Source organism: Impatiens glandulifera, chromosome 1 (assembly GCF_907164915.1).
Source record: "Impatiens glandulifera chromosome 1, dImpGla2.1, whole genome shotgun sequence".
Classification (NCBI taxonomy): domain Eukaryota; kingdom Viridiplantae; phylum Streptophyta; class Magnoliopsida; order Ericales; family Balsaminaceae; genus Impatiens; species Impatiens glandulifera.
In genome coordinates, this window is record NC_061862.1 from 11,590,376 (window position 1) to 11,610,754 (window position 20,379).

The 20,379-nt window shown below is 34.3% G+C and overlaps 2 protein-coding genes across 2 annotated transcripts; both read right to left on the minus strand.

Moving 5' to 3' along the window:
• Positions 1-12,323: 12,323 nt before the first annotated feature.
• Positions 12,324-15,859, minus strand: LOC124920287 (eukaryotic translation initiation factor 2 subunit beta). Its single transcript, XM_047460740.1, has 10 exons — positions 15,743-15,859; positions 15,204-15,267; positions 14,925-15,033; positions 14,747-14,802; positions 14,606-14,660; positions 14,415-14,506; positions 13,798-13,943; positions 13,452-13,594; positions 13,011-13,096; positions 12,324-12,654 (listed from the first exon to the last, which is right to left on the minus strand). The coding sequence occupies exons 2-10, from the start codon at positions 15,252-15,254 to the stop codon at positions 12,574-12,576; spliced, it is 819 nt and encodes a 272-aa protein (XP_047316696.1). The 5' UTR covers positions 15,255-15,267; positions 15,743-15,859; the 3' UTR covers positions 12,324-12,573.
• A 2,616-nt stretch (positions 15,860-18,475) lies between these two features.
• Positions 18,476-19,159, minus strand: LOC124921076 (stress-response A/B barrel domain-containing protein HS1-like). Its single transcript, XM_047461680.1, has 2 exons — positions 18,973-19,159; positions 18,476-18,770 (listed from the first exon to the last, which is right to left on the minus strand). Exons 1-2 carry the CDS (start codon positions 19,113-19,115, stop codon positions 18,578-18,580), a joined length of 336 nt encoding a protein of 111 aa, XP_047317636.1. The 5' UTR covers positions 19,116-19,159; the 3' UTR covers positions 18,476-18,577.
• Positions 19,160-20,379: the final 1,220 nt, after the last annotated feature.

Consider the following 20,379-nt stretch of genomic DNA (forward strand, 5'->3'; position numbering starts at 1 on the left):
AGAGCCCACATGCTCTTGGCAATGTCACGATGTAGAAGAATGTGATCAATGGATTCTTCACTCTTCAAACAAATGTTGCATCTTCTAGCGAGATAAAATCCTTTCTTTTTCAGCTTTTTAGTTGTCAAGACTCCTTCATTAATAGCTTCCTAACCTATTGGGTATTGGTTGGCCCAACATTGTGGCCCAATCTCTAGTAACCCACTTATTAGTCTTGACCTAATAATATAAATAGATACTACTCTCTTGGTGAAAGGTATATGTCAAATTCCTTTGTGGTGTTTGGATGCTAGAGAGGGTTTCCTCCTTTGTGTGAGATAGTGGTGCAACGGAATCGATAAACAAGAGAACTGAGTCAAACTTCAATCACATTCACACCCAACAATGGTATCAGAGCTAGGGTTTAGGGTTTGTAATTGGAGTTTGAGATTGGGTTGGAGGATATAAGTTATCTTCACCAATAAGCGTAGATCTGTCTTCTATTTCTTCTTTAATTCTCTTGCTTTTATTCTCTACTTCTGCTGCTACTGGAGGAAGAAGAAAGTCGTTGCAGCCTCTAGAGAAGAAGTCGTTGCTGTCATGTTCAACCGTTGTTGGTGTAGCGTTTGTCGCGACCGTTGAGAATCAAAGCCGTCGTCGTGCCGCTGCTGTGCCGCTGCCGTGCCGCTTCCGTGCCGCTTCCGTGCCGCTGTCGTGCCATTGTCGTGACGCTTCTGTGCCGCTGTCGTGCCGCTGTCGTGCCGCTGCTGAGAAGACGAGGCAGCAAATCCCCAAGCGGGGTGGGTAAGTCGAAACTTTTTTTGAGTTTCGCAAAGTATCATAGTTTGAACCCTCCTATTAATTTCTGCCAATTGATTGTTGATTACTTTTAATTTGTTTGATAGCATGTCTGGTGTTAATCAATATAGTATGGTTTCGTTTGACGGAAAAACTGATTTTAGGGAAGTCATGCATGTGAGGGGTATATCTCAGGGTAGGTCTAGTGCCCAAAAGTGTTATAATTATCATGAGTCTGGTCATTTTATCAAGGACTGTCCTAAGCCTAAGAGAAATCAGCATGTTGAAAATGTTAATGTGGCTGTTTGTGAGGGCAATATGGGTGATATTTTTATGATTAATAATCTATGTGATTATGCTAGCTTTAACTATGTGTTATCTGATTCTTTGTGCAAATTTGATTGGATAGTTGACTCTAGTTGTACTTTTCATGTGACTCTATTTAGAGATTTGTTTTCTAACTATAAAGAGATTGAACATGGTTTTGTGTCTATGACAAATTCGAAAAATTGCAAGGTGTTAAGATTAGGTGATGTATGCCTAAGGTTTCTTGTGGTTCTGTGTTTACTTTGAAGAATGTGAGGCATGTTCCTGATTTGCGTTATAATTTGTTGTCTTGTGCATCTCTTGAAAATGATGGTTTGGAGGGAAAGTGGGGGAAAAGTGTTATGAAAATTTTGACGTGGGTCTCTTGTTATCTTTACTGCTAAAAAGATGAACAATTTGTATGTGTGTCATGCTGAGACTGCTTATGACTCTGTGAACTCTGTGATTGGTGATAAATCTATTCTTTGGCATAATAGATTAGGTCACATGAGTAACAAATGTCTAGAAATTTTGCATAAAGGTGGTCACTTTGGTAGTGATAAATTGTCCCTCATCCCCTTCTGTGAATCATGTGTGCTAGGAAAACAACATAAGGTGAGTTTTCCCCTCTCCTCTTACCCAAATATGTCTAAGTGTACTGATATCCTTGAATGTTTACATGCTGATGTGTGGGGTCCTTCTAGTGTTTGGAACCAATATTTTTTGTCCATCATTGATGATTATTCTAGGAAAGTTTGGGTGTTACTTTTGAAACATAAGTCTGATGTTTTTGAAAAGTTTAAGGAGTGGAAAATTTTGATTGAGAATCAAACAGGTAAGAGAATCAAAACTCTTAGGACAGATAATGGTCTTGAATTCTATAATAAACAGATGAATGAGTTATGTGTTACCAGGGGTATTAAAAGATATAGGTCTGTGCCGTACACACTACAGCAGAATGGTGTTGCTGAGAGGATGAATATGACACTTCTAGAGAGGGTGAGAGCTATGTTAGGGTCATCTGGGTTGTCTAAGAAATTTAGGGGGGATGCTTTGCATACTGTTGCTTATTTAATAAATAGGTCCCCTAGTATTTATTAGGAGGGAAATGTCCTAAATCTGTGTTTTCAGGTAAACCTCTTGATTTGAGCAACTTGAAAGTTTTTGGTTGTGTTGGTTATGTGCATCAGAAGGTTGACAAGTTGGAGCCTAGGTCCAAGAAATGTGTGTTCTTAGGCTACCCTGAAGGGGTAAAAGGTTATAGGCTTTGGGATAAGAGTGAACTTGGACTTAGGATTGTGATAAGTAGAGATGTTGTCTTTAATGAGAATTATTTTCCTTGTTTGTCTATGTCCCCCACTCCTGTTAATGATGCTCCTAATAAGGTGGAGCATGTGCCTGTAGTTTTTAATCAACCTGCTGAACATGATGTGAATGTTCTCAATGAGGTGGAACATGATAATGTGCATGATATTGATGATTTGCATGATTCAAATATTTTGTCTGATTCACATGATTTTCTTGATAATTTGAATGATTCAAATGTGTTGTCTAATTCACATGATTTGTCTGATGATTTGCATGACTATTAACTTGCTAGGGATATAAGTAGAAGAAATTTTAAAATGCCTGCTAGATTTAGGGATGATAATTTGAATGATTGCAATATGTCTGAATTTGTTTTTAACATGTTTGAATCCTGTAATGAGCCTAACTCTTACAAAGAAGCTTTGAGGTCTAAGTTTTCTACTGAATGGATTGTTGATATGAATAATGAGATGAATTCCCTAAGAATCAATGATACTTGGAAACTTGTTCCTAAACCTCATAATTGCTCATTCGTTGATTGCAAATGGTTGTATATAAGGTGAAGCAAGAGTCTGAAAAAGTTAGATTCAAGGCTAGGTTAGTAACCAAGGGATTTACTCAAAAGGAGGGAATAGATTATGTTGAAATTTTCGCTCCTGTTGTCAAATTCACGACTGTTAGAATTATGCTTGTTTTAGTTGCTCACTTTGATTGGGAATTGAAGCAAATGTATGTTACTACTGCTTTCTTAAATGGTGAACTTGATAAGAATATTTATATGCATCAACCTGAGGAGTTTGTTGACCCCCAGTTGCCTGATCATGTTTGTTTGTTAAAAAAACCTTGTATGGTTTTAAAACAATCTCCTAGGCAATGGAATATCAAGTTCGATAAGTGCATGCAATCTTTGATGTTTAAAAGAAGTTCTTCTGATCATTGCCTTTACTTCAAGAATATAGACTATGTGACTGTATTTCTTTTATTGTATGTGGATGACATGTTGATTGTTAGCCCATGTTTGAAGTCTGTTATGCATGTGCAAAAATCGCTTTATGAAAATTTTGACATGAAAGACTTAGGTGATGCTAAGAAGATTTTGGGTATGAATATCATTAGAGATAGAACAAAATTTTCTCTTGTGTTGAATCAAAGTGCATATGTTGCTAAAATTTTGAGTAAATTTTCTATGTCTGATGCTAAATCTGTGAATGTGCCTCTTGTTTCCCACTTTGTGTTAAGTAAGGATCAGTCTCCTAAGACTGAAACTGAAATAACTGAAATGAAGAATGTGCCTTATTCTAATGCAATAGGGTCTGTTATGTATCTCATGATTAGTATTAGGGATGATATTGCATATAAAGTTAGTTGCTTGAGTAGATTTATGTCTAACCCTGGTATGCCTCATTGGAATACTTTGAAATGGCTTTTGAGATATCTAAAAACCACTGTTGATGTTGGCTTGACTTTCTCTAAGTGTTATATAGGTACAAAGTTGGTTGGTTATGTAGATTCCAATTATACTAATGATAGGGATAATAGAAAGTCTACTACTTCCTATGTTGGCCACTGAAGCTTTTAAGAAAGCAATTTGGCTTAGGGTTGTTTTGTCTGAAATTGGTTTTCTTGACAAAAATGTGATTGTGTTTTCTGATAGTCAATATGCTATTCAACTATGTAAAAAACTTGTTTTTCATGATAGAACTAAACATATTGATGTTAGGTTTCATTACATTCGGGATATTGTTGAAAAGGGAATTGTTAAGTTAGAGAAAATTCCTTTAGAATTTAATCCTGTTGATATGGGTATTAAGTGTCTACCTGCTGAAAAATTTATTTCGTGTAAATGGATTTTAAAACTTTGACTTAGGGAAAACTCTTTGAGGTTCGTCCTTTGTGGACATGACATGCTTTGTGATTTTGCCTCCAATCTTTGTGATTTTCTCAATCTTTGTGCTCTTGTGTTTGATCTTTGTGATTTTTACATGCTTTGTGCTCTTGCATTGATCTTTGTGATTTTCGCATGATTTGTGCTCTTGCGTTAGATCTTTGTGATTTTTCCATGCTTTGTGCTCTTGTGTTTGAACTTTGTGATTTTCGCATGCTTTGTGCTCTTGCATTTGATCTTTGTGATTTTCGCATACTTTGTGCTCTTGCGTTAGATCTTTGTGATTTTCCCATTCTTTGTGCTCTTGCGTTTGATCTTTGTGATTTTTGCATGCTTGTGTGTTCTTGCGTTTGATCTTTGTGATTTTCGCATGCTTTGTGCTTTTGCGTTTGATCTTTGTGATTTTCGCATGCTTTGTGCTCTTGCCCCTGGTCTTTGTGACACGAGTTTACCTTGGGTATTCTCTTTGTTGCCTTATTGGTAATAAATTGGCGATGATGCGTCTTGTGATTCCGTGATTGTGTTTTGCACTGTTTTGGGCCAAATGTGTAGATTGTTGGGTATTGGTTGGCCCAACATTGTGGCCCAATCTCTAGTAACCCGCTTATTAGTCTTGACATAATAATATAAATAGATACTACTCTCTTGGTGGGAGGTACAAGTCAAATTCCTTTGTGGTGTTTGGATGCTAGAGAGGGTTGCCTCCTTTGTGTGAAATAGTGGTGCAACGGAATCGATAAATAAAAGGACTGAGCCAAACTTCAATCGCATTCACACCCAACATAACCAAAAAACGAGATTTTTGATGGAATTTTTGATTTTCACACCTCTTTCCAAGGAAACTGGGATTGAGGTACTTTGGAGAGATTCATGATAAATGTAACTAGTTTTAAAATTAGGAGAGTCAGACAGAGAAAACTTGTCGTAAGTCTCTAGGTCAATTGAAACGTTGGTAAGAGCATCTATGAGGAGAACATCGTCTCCCCTCCTCTTCGGTAGAAAATCGTCTATTTAAAAGAATTCTCCAAACAATTTGGTTAGATGTGAGACGAAAATAGTCTGCCACGTTAGCCTCCTTTTTATTAGAGATCTCAAAAAGATCCCGATAAGTGTCTGACAATTTTCTGTTGTGGTGCCACAAATCATTCCAAAAATCAATTTTCTTACCATAACCAATCGTAAAAATGAGAAAGGGATGGAGTTTCTCCCATGTTTTACAGATACGCCCCCATAGACTTCTACCCAGAAAGAGGCATCCATTCGTTATCTCGAAGTCCGTACTTGCGATGATTGCTTTCTTCTAGAGACTTGTGTTTTCGTTGAGGAATCTCCACCACCATTTACAGAGGAGCGAAGTGTTGAAAAGGGAGAAGTTCTTGATTCTGAGTCCGCCGTCAATAACTTCAAGTTTCGTTGTGTCCCATCTCACCAAATGAGTAATTTTAGATGAGTTAGAGTTATCCTAGAGGAATTTCCTAATGATTGTGTCCATTCTACTGGCCACCGATGTAGGAATAGGGAAGAGTGACATAGTAAATGTTGGGATTGTGGCGATGGAGTTCTTAATGAGGACCAACCTACCGTCTTTAAATAGAAGTTTGCTTTTCCAAAGTGTCAACCTATTTCCCATTTCTCAATGATAGGATTCCAAATATCCTTGCAACTGAATTTGGCGCCGAGAGAAAACCGAGATACATTGATGGGAGAGAACCAATTTTGAACCCCAAAATTTTGGCCAATGATTGGGTGTCATTAACATTACCGATGAAAAAAAGTTTACACTTTTATCTATTAATCTTCAACCTCGAGCATGACTAAAAAGAATAATAATCTTCTGAAGAGAATGAAGATTTTCTATTATAGGTTTAATAAGACAAAGAGTGTCATCAGCAAAAAGTAAGTGGGATATGTAGTTGGGTATTCTCGTCGTTCCTATATTAATTCTCGTGAAAAGACTAGCATTGATGGTTCTCTCGAATAGTTTTGACAAACTTTCCATAACCACCGTGAAAATGAAAGGTGGTAAAGGATCCACTTGTCTAAGTCCTCTCGAACTGTTGAAAAACCCAGATATCGTGATGTTTATAAGAATTGAGAACTTAGGTTCAGTAACATAAGCTTTGGTCCACCTCCTCCATTTTAATCCAAAACCCATTTTTTCGATGTGAGAAAAGAGAAAAGAGAAAATCCCAACTCACATGATCAAAAGTTTTTTCGATATCAAGTTTACAAAGGCAAATTGTCCCATTTTTTCTAGTAATAGAGTCAATGCATTTACGATGACAGAAGCGTCAGTGATCTGTCTTTCTTGTACGAACGTCATCTGGTTAGGAGAAATGAGTTATGGCAAAAAACTTTGAGCTTATTAGTTAAAGTTTTCACCAATATTTTATAGAAGCTCGTCACAAGGTTAATAGGTCTGAAGTGTTTGAGTTCTTTAGCCCTTGAATCTTCATAACATGGACAATAATAAACTAGAATTCTAACATTTCTCAAATGAAGTCGTAAAATGAAAGTGCTTGAACGATCGCAAGTAGTCCGCCTTAATAAATTCCAAGACTCTTTAATAAAAGCGATTATATATCCATCTAGAGGTCAGGTGATTTATCTCCATCACAACTTGTAATAGCTTTCCAAATCTCTTCAATTGTAAAATCTTGTTCGATAGAGGACTTTTGTTGTTCGCTAATTTTGTTAAAGTCATTTCCTACCAAAATCGGTCTCTCGCAAACCGTCTTTGTGAAAAGATTCTCATAGAAAGAAAGAATGAAATCCTGAATGGAGTTGCCTCGACAATCTCAATCCCGTTCACCTTAAGGATAAATATCTTATTATATTTTCTTCGATAGTTTGTAAAGTTTTGGAAAAACCTACTATTAGAATCCCCCTCCTTAAGTCATTTACATCGTGATTTTTGTCTTGCGTTATCTTCTTCCCATTTATAAAGAAAGTCAAATTTTTCCATGAGGGTGCATATGTTAGAGGTTTCCGTTTCAGTCAGATCTTGTTCTTCTTCCAACTTGTCAATGATATCAATCTCTTGGAAAACGTTAGTAATGTTAGAACGAAGAGAGCCAAAGTTGACTCGTCTCCATTATATAATGAATTTTTTAAGATTTTTAAGTATAAAATAAAGGATAAACGATAGTCTCCCCTCAACCGGTGAGTGATCAACCCACCACTTCCCCACTTCTGACACAAAATTATGATTCGAGAGAAGAGCATTTTCGAATCTGAAAAATGGTTTAGGCTGAGAGGTTTGGCCGTAGTTTAGGAAAAGGGGTTTATGGTCAGAAAAATGTCTTATTCTTGCATATTGGATTGTTGGATGATAAAGGTTCTCTCATTCTGAGTTGTAAAGAAATCTAACGATGTGAGACATACTTCCATTGTTGCTATCACTTTTTCTAGTAAATTTGTCACCCTTTAAAATAGGGTCAATTAAAAACGAGTCGTCGATAAACGTGTTGAACAAGTCCATATCTGTTGTCAAACTACTTGACTTTTTTCTATCTCTTGAAACCCTAACCAGGTTGAAATCGCCACAAAAACACTAAGGTATGAGCCATTGATTTTGTAAATCATATAGCTCCCGGATAAAAGTAATTTTCTTATTATAGTCGATCGGGTCATAAACAACACTTAATGCCCAAATGTTCCCTTTGGTGATGCATTTGAACTTAATGGATATAGAAAATGTCCTAAAAATAGTTTATTCTGCTTGAAAGAGATTTGTGTTCCAAAGAACAAGGATTCCTCCCGAATGTCCATTAGCGTTTAGATTCACCCATTTAAAATTGTTGGGTGTGAATGCGATTGGAGTTTGGTTCAGTCCTCTTGTTTATCGATTTCGTTGCACCACTATCTCACACAAAGGAGGCAACCCTCTCACTAGCATCCAAACACCGCAAAGGAATTTGAGCTCTGCCTCCCACCAAGAGAGTAGTATCTATTTATATTATTAGGTCAAGTCCAATAAGTGGGTTACTAGAGATTGGACCACAATGTTGGGCCAACCAATACTCAACAATCTCCACCTTTGGCCCAAAACAGTGAAAAACACAATCACGGAATCACAAGATACATCATCGCCAATTTATTACAACCGAGGCAACAAAGAGAATACCCAAGGTAAACTCGTTTCACAAAGACCAGGATCAAAGGCACAAAGCATGCGAAAATCACAAATATCAGACGCAAGAGCATAAAGCATGGGAAAATCACAAAGATCTAACGCAAGAGCACAAAGCATGCGCAAATCACAAAGATCAAATGCAATATCACAAAGAATGCGAAAATCACAAAGATCAAACGCAAGAGCACAAAGCATGGGAAAATCACAAAGATTGGAGGCAAAATCACAAAGCATGCCATGTCCACAAAGGACGAACCTCAAAGAGTTTTCAGCAGGTAGACACTTAGTTCCCATATTAGCAGGATTAAATTCTGAAGGAATTTTCTCTAACTTAACAAAGCCCTTTTCAACAATATCCCGAATGTAATGAAACATAACATCAATATGTTTAGTTCTATCATGAAAAACAAGATTTTTACATAGTTGAATAGCAGATTGACTATCAGAAAATACAAGCACATTTTTGTCAAGAAAACCAATTTCAGACAAAACATCCCTAAGCCAAATTGCTTCCTTAAAAGCTTCAGTGGCAGCTACATACTCAGATTCAGTAGTAGATAAAGCAACAATGGGTTGAAGTTGAGACTTCCAACTTATGCAAGAGTCACACAAAGTAAAATACATAGAAAGTAGTAGACTTTCTATTATCCCTATCATTAGTATAATTGGAATCTACATAACCAACCAACTCTTAGACAAACCAGATGACGCTAACTTAGCTCTTACCCTCTCTAGAAGTGTCATATTCATCCTCTCAGCAACACCATTCTGCTGTGGTGTGCACGGCACATATCTATGTCTTTTAATACCCCAGGTAACACATAAATCATTCATCTGTTTATTACAGAATTCAAAACCATTATCTGTCCTAAAAGTTTTGATTCTCTTACTTGTTTGATTCTCAATCAAAATTTTCCACTCTTTAAACTTTTCAAAAACATCAGACTTATGTTTCAAAAGTAACACCCAAACTTTCCTTGAATAATCATCAATGATTGACAGAAAATATTAGTTCCCTCCATGCGTAACAACACTAGAAGGACCCCACACATCAGCATGTAAATATTCAAGGATATCAGTCCACTTAGACACATTTGGGTAAGAGAAGATGGGAAAACTCACCTTATGTTGTTTTCTTAGCACACATGATTCACAGAAGGGGATGGGGGATAATTTATCACTACCAAAGTGACCATCTTTATGCAAAATTTCTAGACCTTTGTTACTCATGTGACCTAATCTATTATGCCAAAGAACAGATTTATAAACAATCACGGAGTTCATAGAGTCACAAGCAATCTCAGCATGACACACATACAGATTGTTCATCTTTTTAGCAGTAAAGATAACAAGAGACCCACGTAAAATTTTCATAACATTTTCCCCCACTTTCCCTCCAAACCATCATTCTCAAGAGATGCACAAGACAATAAATTATAATGCAAATCAGGAACATGCCTCACATTCTTCAAAATAAACACAGAACCACAAGAGAACCTTAGGCATACATCACCTATTTCTAACACCTTGCAATTTTTTGAATTTGCCATAAACACAAAACCATGTTTAATCTCTTTATAATTAGAAAACAAATCTCTAATTGAAGTCACATGAAAAGTACAGCCAGAGTCAACTAGCCAATCAGATTTGCACAAAGAATAAGATAACACATAGTTCAAGCTAGCATAATCACATAGATTATTAAACAAATTAGTTTTTCCGTTAAACGAAACCATACCATATTGATTAACACCAGACATGCTATCAAACAAATTAAAATCAATCAACAATCAATTGATAGAAATTAATAGGAGAGTTCAATCTATGATACCTTGCGAAACTTAAATAAAGTTTCGACTTACCCACCCCGCTCGGGGATTTCCTACTTCGTCAGCGGCACGGCAGCACGACGAAGGCTTTGATTCTCAACGGTTGCGACAAACGCTACACTAACAACGGTTGAACAGGACAGCAACGACTTTTTCTCTAGAGGCGGTAGTGACTTTCTTCTTCCTCTAGTACCAGCAGAAGCAGAGAATAAAAGCAAGAGGATTAAAAAATAAACAGAGGACATATCTACGCTTATTGGTGAAGATACCACTATTGGGTGTGAATGCGATTGGAGTTTGGCTCAGTCCTCTTATTTATCGATTCCGTTGCACCACTATCTCACACAAAGGAGGCAACCCTTTCACTAGCATTCAAACACCACAAAGGAATTTGAAATTTGTCTCCCACAAAGAGAGTAATAGTATCTATTTATATTATTATGTCAAGTCCAATAAGCGGGTTACTAGAGATTGGGCCACAATGTTGGGCCAACCAATACCCAACAAAAAAATTCCTTCTAGTTAAACAAGTAAAGAGGTTTTCCTCATGTTTCGAGACCATTGTTTTTTGAAGAGCAATAATGTCGCAATTACAAGAGTTAATGAAAGAGAAAACATAACTTCTTTTTTGGAGTTATTCAAACCCCTCACATTCCATGAGATTATCTTGCTTAACATAAAGATAATTAGGTTGATGAGGGATGGTTTTGAGAGAAAAATGTAGTTGGGTTGTTTTGAGGTTGGATATATGGAGTAGTTTGCGATAAGAGGTTAAAGAGGTGAGTTTGTGAGAATGAAAAAAAGTGAGGGAAATTGTGTGGTAGAAATGATGGATGAAGGTATGATTGGATTGGGTGGGTGGGATTGGATGATGGTAGGGTTAGTGTTGGCCGATGGGGGATGACGTGCCGGTGAGTTTGGATTTGTGTTAAGGTGTATGTTGGATGATGTGTTATGCTTACGTCTTCTCGTGTAAGAAATTGTGAAGATTTTATATCGATTGGGATTTAAGTCGAGAATAGATTGAGCCGTATAAATAGGTTGTGGTGAGAGATGTGGTTGTGCGTTTGTTATATCAGAAGAATGTAGAGAGTTGAATATGTTAAATGTAGGGATAGAGGGTGTGTGGGAATGAGAGGGTGTATGGGAAGTGGTTTGTGTTTGTGATGTTCTAGCTTCAGAGTTTATCGGTGGTGGTTGACTTATTGGATGTTGGGGGATAATTTGGCTTGGGAGGATGTTTGGGATAAAAATTTTATTGTGGGTCAAGGTTGCGTGGTTTATTGGTGGATTCTGCTCTGTTCTAACTTGCTTGCTGGAGTTTGGCGACGCTGGATCTCTATCTACAATTGATACTCCCGGAGATGATTATGACCAAACCGGGATATCATAGATAAGGCATCTATTCTCTATCTTAATCCGAACCAGAATCGATTGTCCCGAGTTGTCAACCTTTATAAGGTTTTAATTGTTATTAACGCTTCTTGTTGATTTTATCTATTAATGTTCAAATACTAATTGTTCAAGAAGTCAGATGACTAACCTTGATTAGTTTGACAATTTTTCTTTAAATTAGTTTGACAAAATTTTCACTAATAAAAATAATTTTGAAAACAGTATATAACATACTCAAACTTCCTACCAAAAAGAGGAGTTGCACCAAGAACAAGGCTGACTCATACTATGAAACTGGCATTAGGATCAGAGGCAGATTACAGAAACAGTTCTTATAGAGGAGAGAGTGGCAATCTTATCTTCTCCATAGTGGAGTTTTGGCATGCCTCTTTTTCCTTTGCTTATTTATCCATCCAAACAAGTATTTTGCACCAAAAAACATTATTAATTTATAATTAAAATATTATCTCAGTTGAAATACTTACAAAAAAAACATTCAAATAAATTTAGTTCAAACCCAAATTACCATCTGTGTTTTCCCAAACATTGTTAAGTTTTTAAAATAAACCTGAAACTATGAAAGTAAATTAAATAAGACAGACTAATTAAATAAAGGTTCATACACTCAGAAATAAGGTGAAATAATTGGTTTAAAATGGCAAGCTCAGCAATAAACAATCTCAAAGTATAGATAACAAGCCATAGAATATTTTAAAACAAATGCCAACAACATTGTGCTAGATGATAGGTAGAGAGAGAGAGTTGAGGTCAAAAATAAGATATGTAAAAAGTTACATGTCAAGAGAAAATAAAATGAGAGAAAAAGAGTAGAACCTCCTCCTCCTTTCCTTAGTGTTCTTTTCTAGGATAACAGATTATGAAATCTCTGCCCATGAAAGCATAAGAAAAGAACAAAAGACACCTGCTTATCAAATTCTTTATGTCGTCCCAGCCTTTCGCCGCCCAACTCTGGCCACGAAACCAGCTTTGATCGGAGCCACTGATCGCCCAGAACCACACTTCATTCATGGGAGAGGAGAGATATCATGTCAGTTCTCAATATTTATAATCATTATAATAAGGGAAACACACTTTATATTCTATAAATAAATGGGAATATGAGATTTAATGTAGTTCATTTATTTTGTTTTAAAACCTAACCAATATAAATAGATAGATCCAAGTTGTTCAGAAAGGCAATTCTAAAACCATGATTTCAACAAGTCAATTGTTTTGTCATTTTTGCAGCTACTACTAAGATTTTCTCAATTTGTAAGGCAAATGAATTCCTCCATGTCCTGATCCCAGATAGATGAAGATAAATAAATAACAGACAAGAATGGGAGTGCGGGAATAGCAATTCTTTGATACATACCTTCTCACATCGGAGGAAAAATAGACGATTTTCTTTTGATAAAATTGTGTCTGGACTTTTGCAACCATTGCAAATGACATACTCATCTGCAAAACATTAAATATCGTTAGTCCAAGTTCATATAGATTCCTGACAAGAAATGGAGCACATACAATCAGAAATAAAGAACTAAAATTAGTATAAACAAGATTCAGAAATTTATTGTGGGTTTCAATCATATCCAGATCCATAAACAAAAGTGTTCCAAATAAAGCCAATTAGAACTCATGAAGCTATTATTATTGACATGTTCTAGTGTTGTAATCTTTTGAAATGCACATCATTTCTTCTCCTCTCTTACTTGTATTTACAGACTGAGCATTTTGTAAGGTTGTTTTTTGATACAAGAGAGATACCGTTAAGAGTTATTTAGACCATTCCATAGAGAAACAAGGTACTTACTGATATATCTCCTCAGGATCCCTTCAAAATTCTTTGGTGCAAATCTTCCCTTGACAACTAGCCTTTGTTGTCCATCAAGAGATCCACTAGTTCCCATTTCAGCTAGTAAGAAAGTCATAACATGCTCTGGCTGCCTATGCATACTGAGGCATGAACAAATAGAATATGTCTTAAGATTTAATTACTTTAAATAAAACCAAAAAAAATTGGAAGAAAATGTACAAATCCTAATTTAATGAAAACATATCAATATCTAGAATAAAATATTTTATAACCTGGTGTAAAAGCACAATCAAATTATCAAATAGCATAAAATAAATAAGAAACGATATTTTGTTAGCCATACGTCTTGCAGAGATCCATTAAGTTCACAAACACAGTTTTCTTGGTGCCTTCACGGAGAACCTGTGGAGGTCGCATGACTGTTCGGCGTCTATCTCCAGCAAGCTCAGGATTGTTCTCACGCAGAATGTTAAATACTCTACCAAGAAGCTACAAGAGAGGACCAAACTTATTAGATAAGTAATAAAAAGCAGTAAAGTGTTGATTTTGTCAGATTATCTATCATGTAATATCAAAATGATCAATACGCTGCCTAAGTTGTAGCCACCTGCCAGCCAATCTACAATTAACTTATCTACTAGAAGCCCTTACAGTCGGACAGAAATGGAACCGACAAGACCTAACCTAAATCAGTAAGATTTTGAAGACCAATGGTTCAATTCAATCGTAATATATTGGATATGTCATGAAACTGTTAAATCTAGTCTAAAAGAAAGCTGATGAAATTAAAAGAATCTTGATCACAAAGTATAATCTTGAACATGTTTGTGAAACTGTTCAGAGCAAAAGCAATAAAAAGAATTCTTATAACAAAGTCTACTCCTGTCAAAGTTCAAACCAAAGATGTTCACTATTATTAATTATTGCAAAGTCAGTTTATGTTAAGAACATCATTGCTACCTCTTCATACTCATAGTCCCTGTCTGTTCCTTCCCATGGAAACTGAGCTTCCAGGACAATACCTTCTCCTTCTTCATCCTCTCCAATGTGATCTGAGACAGAAAAAGAAGCTCCCTTTACATTGATGAACATAAACGCACAACTAGTACTTCACCATGTCATATTAAGAAATATTCTGCCTCATGACTTACCATCTACCTCATCAATTGTGTTTTCTTTGTCCTCAGTTAAAAGGTCAGTCTGCACCTGAAGTAATTAAATGAACGGAATCATTTCCAATATAACTTCTAGCAAAATGGTTATCAGTAATCATGTTATGTGATAACACTCACCTGTTTTTTCTTTTTCTTTTTCAATCCAGAAAAAGTAGCTTCAAGGCCATCAGCAACTGTGGAGCAATTAATGCATGTAGCAGCGTTAGTCTCATTGTTCAAGTAAATAATAACATCAGAAAACAGACTTAGTATTTTCAATCCATCCTTAACCCTGGTAATAAAGTAATTGATATACCTGATAAGCTCTCAGTTTGCTCAGCCAACTTGTCCACAGAGTCCTCTTCAGGTTCTTGAATCACAACCTTCTTCTTCTTCTTCTTCTTGGATGGATCAAAGGGAACAATCTACAACATGAGCATGCAGACAATACATAAAGTAATTCCAGAGAGAAATCAAGGATAAAGTAAAGGAGACTAGAATCAAAATTGAAAAGTATAACAAAGCCAAACCAAGTCTAACAACAAGGAATCAACAATAAATATCACAAATGACTGGATAGTTAAAAGGAACTTACATCTCCAACATCTTCACCTTCTACTTTAATTGCAACTTCTTCATCAGCCATGATTGTTACGAATCTATGACCAGAAAGAAAACATCTCAATCATTTTGCAGCACGCACAAGTTTAAATACTCGTTTTCATTCAAAATGAAGCTAGGTTTAAAATTCATGAAAAATATAAAGTGCATTCTAACCGGTACAAAAGCAAAACAGCTGCAAAATAATGAATCCTGATCTAAATCAATCAAAAAAACAAAACAAATTCCTACGCATATGCTCGAATTCAACCGTTTGATACAAGAAAAAATCAGATCTCGAGATAATCCACTTATAAACATTTATGGTGAGTAGAAGAAACAAGTAATCGGAAATCGATGCTGCTGCCAATTTAAACCACAAGAAATATAACATTGACATAGTCTTCTTCAGACACAGCTAGGGATATATCCGTATACAATAAAAGATTCATCAGAGATTTCAAATGAATACATAGAGAAAGAAGAAGTAACTGAATGAATGGAAAGACGATGAGTAATCGAAGAATGAAGAACCTGTAAGGAGGAGTGTCGCAGCAAAACCTCGTAAGGAATAAGCAGCAGAGAATCGGAGAAAGAGAGAGAACGATGAAACCCCTGTCTGTAATCAATCTTCTAAAAGAGTGGAACAGGTTTCCTCGATTGGGATTTGGGGTAACAGATCTGCTATTTCAGCCCATTATAAGCCCAATATAACTGGGCTGGAAATAATGTTGTTATATAACATTTCTTTTTTTAATAATTAAACTTACAACTATAAATCCTATTATTTTTTTATTTTTTTATTTTTTCATCATTACAATTATAATTTATATTTTTACTTTTTATTTATGAATTATGATTATTTTTATAAGATTACTTTCAAACATTATAGAATATAAAACAAAGATAATTAGTATTATATACTTATTATTTTTCCTTTTTTTTTATCATATTTATCTTCTTTATCATAATTTATCTGATTATTTTTAAAATATTATTTTCTAACATCATAAAATATAAAAAAGAGAAAATTAATACTATATATAAAGTCGTGTTAGTTTTTCATATTTTTCTCAATAAATACAAGTAAAACAATTTTATTTTATTTTTCATAATTAATCTGATTATTTAAAAAAAATATCCTGAAATAAAAATATAATTATATATAAACTAATTATAAAATAAAAAACAAAGAAGTATATATATATATATATATATTAACAAATTATAATTTAATATATCAGTTAAAAAAAATATTAATTTTATTAAATATTTTTATTACTTTTAAATTTAATAAAATTACAATTATATATAAAATTGTAATATTTTTCCATTTTTTCTCATTATAAATAAAATAAACTTTCTTTTTCATTTTTATTATAATTTATCTGATTATTTAAAAAATTATTTTCAAATATTATAAAATAAAAATATGATTATATATAAATTAATTATAAAATAAAAAAACAGATAAATATATATATATATATATATAACTCATTATACTTTAATATTACATTTTAAAATATATTAATATTTATTTTAATAAATTTTTATTCAATATATTATATTATGCTGATGTTGAAAATCGTGAATCTGTAAATGTTTGTTTTGGTGGGATAGGTGATACAAGTCATCCATAAGCTTGACCTAATAACCTTTTGTTTTTTAGTACTATCTTTGATCATCAAATATGATCATCAAATATGATCGATCAAACTCAAAAATATATTATTAGGTTTTGACCGTATACTTATACATATGAGTACTCAATAGTCGGGTTTGGGAATGGAGAAGGTGCAAAACACAAACTCAGTAATCGATTATATTAATATTAAAAATAAAATGCATTTTTTTTTAATGTTACTGTGACCTTCCAAATGACACATCATTACAAACAATAATAAGTATGTATTTCTTCAATATCTACTCACTTTTTTTCTTCAACATTCAATCTTCGTCTTAACATTTTTCTTTCAACTATACTGTTATCTTCTTCACATCCTCTACAAGTAATTGTATATATTATATCTCTTTATCTTTTAAACATCTATATTATGTCTCTTTATCTTTTAAACATCTTTTAAATTATTTTTCTTTGTCTTAAATCTACAATTTATAGATATTTAATCGGGTAATAGGGTACTCGTAGGAAACCGAGTACCTGACGAATCGGGATATAGATAGAAATAATGATACTCTTCGGTGTCAGTATCAAAGTCGGGTATTGAAATGAAAATCGGGTTAGTGGATGTGTATTTCAGTACCCGACCAATATGGTACTCATTGTCATCCCTAGACGTTATTATCAGCCGTAAAATGTGCAACATTTAATAAATTTTTGATAATTTGAGATAAATGCAAAATATTTTGTAGTCGTAAAGGTACAGATAAACCTTAAACTGTGGAATTTCTAATATTAGATAAATAAAGACGTACCATTATCTACAATATTTGTTAAGTATCTTGATGAAGAGAATGAATTTGTAAGTTTTAGATTAGTGGTGAAATCAGGATACCAAGTTGGGTCTGATATAATAGACGAATATGTAATGAATGTTGAAGGGTGACGGGTAAAACATTATGGTCGAATCTGCGACAAGTTATGACAATGTGGTCAATCCGATTACAGAGTTAACATTTCTTATGAGAAATTGAGCATTTTGGGCGTTAATTTTTTCGCTACCCATTTGAATAATATTTACCAAAAGTCGGCCCACTAAGAGATGATCCAAACTGACCCAAATCCCTTCCACCTTGATGATTAGAGGAGGACCATGAGGCTTGATGCCCTTAACCTCTGGAATATCGATCGCCTTCAAAGACTAGTTGAAGACGTTGTTCTTGACTGAGGAGGAGGCCGGTGAGATCTTCAGCGCCTATAGGTTATACCCTTGTTGTAACAATAACAACAATGACTTCAAATTCTGGACCAAGACTACCCAATGTTTGAGTGAGGAGGTCGAGGTTGAAGACTTTCTCGCCGATTGTCGCTAACTGGTCGACAAGTAATTTAATTGATCGAAAATATTATGTCATTGTTCTGCTGCACTTCTTTTGAGTTGAACTAGGTGTGTTCTGGATTGGGTGACATACATTTTGTTCAGAGCAGTCTAAAGGCTAATGATTTGAACAAAATAGATTCAATGAAAGTTGATAATAACCAATTTATAATTCTTTGATCTTGTTCTTCCAATGTTTTAAAGAATCATCAGTACCACCACCATCTTCAGTTAATGCAAAACCAATACACAATAACACAACCCACAAACAAGTTGATGCATTCATTTATTCATATTTTATTGAGAATAAGATAAGGAACAAATACTAGCAATAATTCATAATCAACAAAACATAAGGCTGTCTGTCTCAGAGATGGACCAGGGGTGTCGGTTTGTAGTCAACAACGATGACTTTCTCCAAAGCAGGGAGGAACAAGTTGGAGAACTCAACATGAGCTGGATGGATAATGTACTTCTCAATCCCATCTGTGCTCTCGAATGTTGATTCAAACACATGGGTGAAACCATTATGCAAATTCTCAATGCTCACATCATTTCCCCTGTATAAAAAACACACACACACATAGCAAGAGTAAACCTAACCGCGATCTCAAATGGATCTATCTAACCAGCAATTGATGATACAAAACAAGATATGCGGATCTAGATTGTAGATATAAACGAGGAAATGAAATGAATCTGATCGAATATGTATATAGATAAATCTGAATGGGTTAGGGTTTGAATGATTGATTGATTTACCAGTGGAAAGCCTTCATGGGCTCGATGAGACTGACGAGATTCGCATATCCTTTGATAAGTTGCTGAATTTCATCTTCAGATACACTGTCCTTGAACTTCGCTAGCAATAAGTGCTTCACTACTCCCCCTCCTCCTCCTTCCATTGACTCTCTCTCTCTCTATCTTTCTCACTGCTTAGTTCATGCACTTAAATAAGTATTAAATACCAATTTTATCAGACTCCTTATTCTTTTCCAAAATCAGTTTTCACACTTTAGATAAATATTATAATGTATAATCAGATGAATCTGGACTATTCTTTATGGAACAAATTTTAAATAATTAGTTTCTATTTAATTTCTAAAACTAACTTATATATATTTTGAATTATTATTTTTATAAATTTGATTATTTATATTTTTATATATTTTTTAAATTATTATTTTTTATAAATTTAACTATTTATATTTTAATATATATTTATATTTCAATTATATAATTTAATAAATATTCATTTTACTATTCTCATAAATAATTAATAAATACTAATAAATTTAAAATATCTTAACCATAACAATTTAATAATTTAATAATTCATAAAAATTATTTTATTCTCTAAATTATTGATGATTTTATTTAGGACATCGTTAACTACGTCTCATATGACCTTATTGGTCACACCTCTCACAAATGATGGTCCTTCGTGAGTTATCCATCTTAGTTCGAATACACTGGTTTTGACCTCGTTGGTTTTTCTTCTTTTTTAAATTTTCATTGAGAATAAGATTACTATATTTCTTACAATCATGTGTTATTGGGAACGTCCAGTATTATTCGTTAGGTATGGGGTGAATTTCATATTGTCACATCTCAGAAAGTATTGTTAGATTGTGATATGTATCGATGTATTGAACCCAATTCAGATTGCACACTATACAACCAACAACTATATGTGAACATAGAGAGTGATATCACAAGAACAAAAACATTTACACAAGTCAGCGATATGTTTGTTGTCGCCTTTCCAAGAACCATTATTCATTCTTAACGTGCAATAGTCACCTCAAAGATTCCACTTTGCTCATTGTATGGAATAATTGTGTGTTGATACCTTACTTTCCTTATTTTCAAATAATTTTCTTGATACTTTGCAATAAGTATGCCCATTTTGAAGACCATTCAAAGTTTGAGTACGCCTTTATGCAACAAGTTTTACAGAGCGGTAATATATATATATATATCCACCATTGACGTGATCAAAAGAAAATGAGCAGACCTTAAGATACCAATAAAACTTTCGACCATATTTGTTGTTGCTTGACCATAACGATATCCTCCATCGTGAGACATAGTCCACATCTCTAATAGAGTATTTTGTAACCAAATTTCAGAATCAGGATTAAGCTCTTTGATTTGTCTCATCGCATC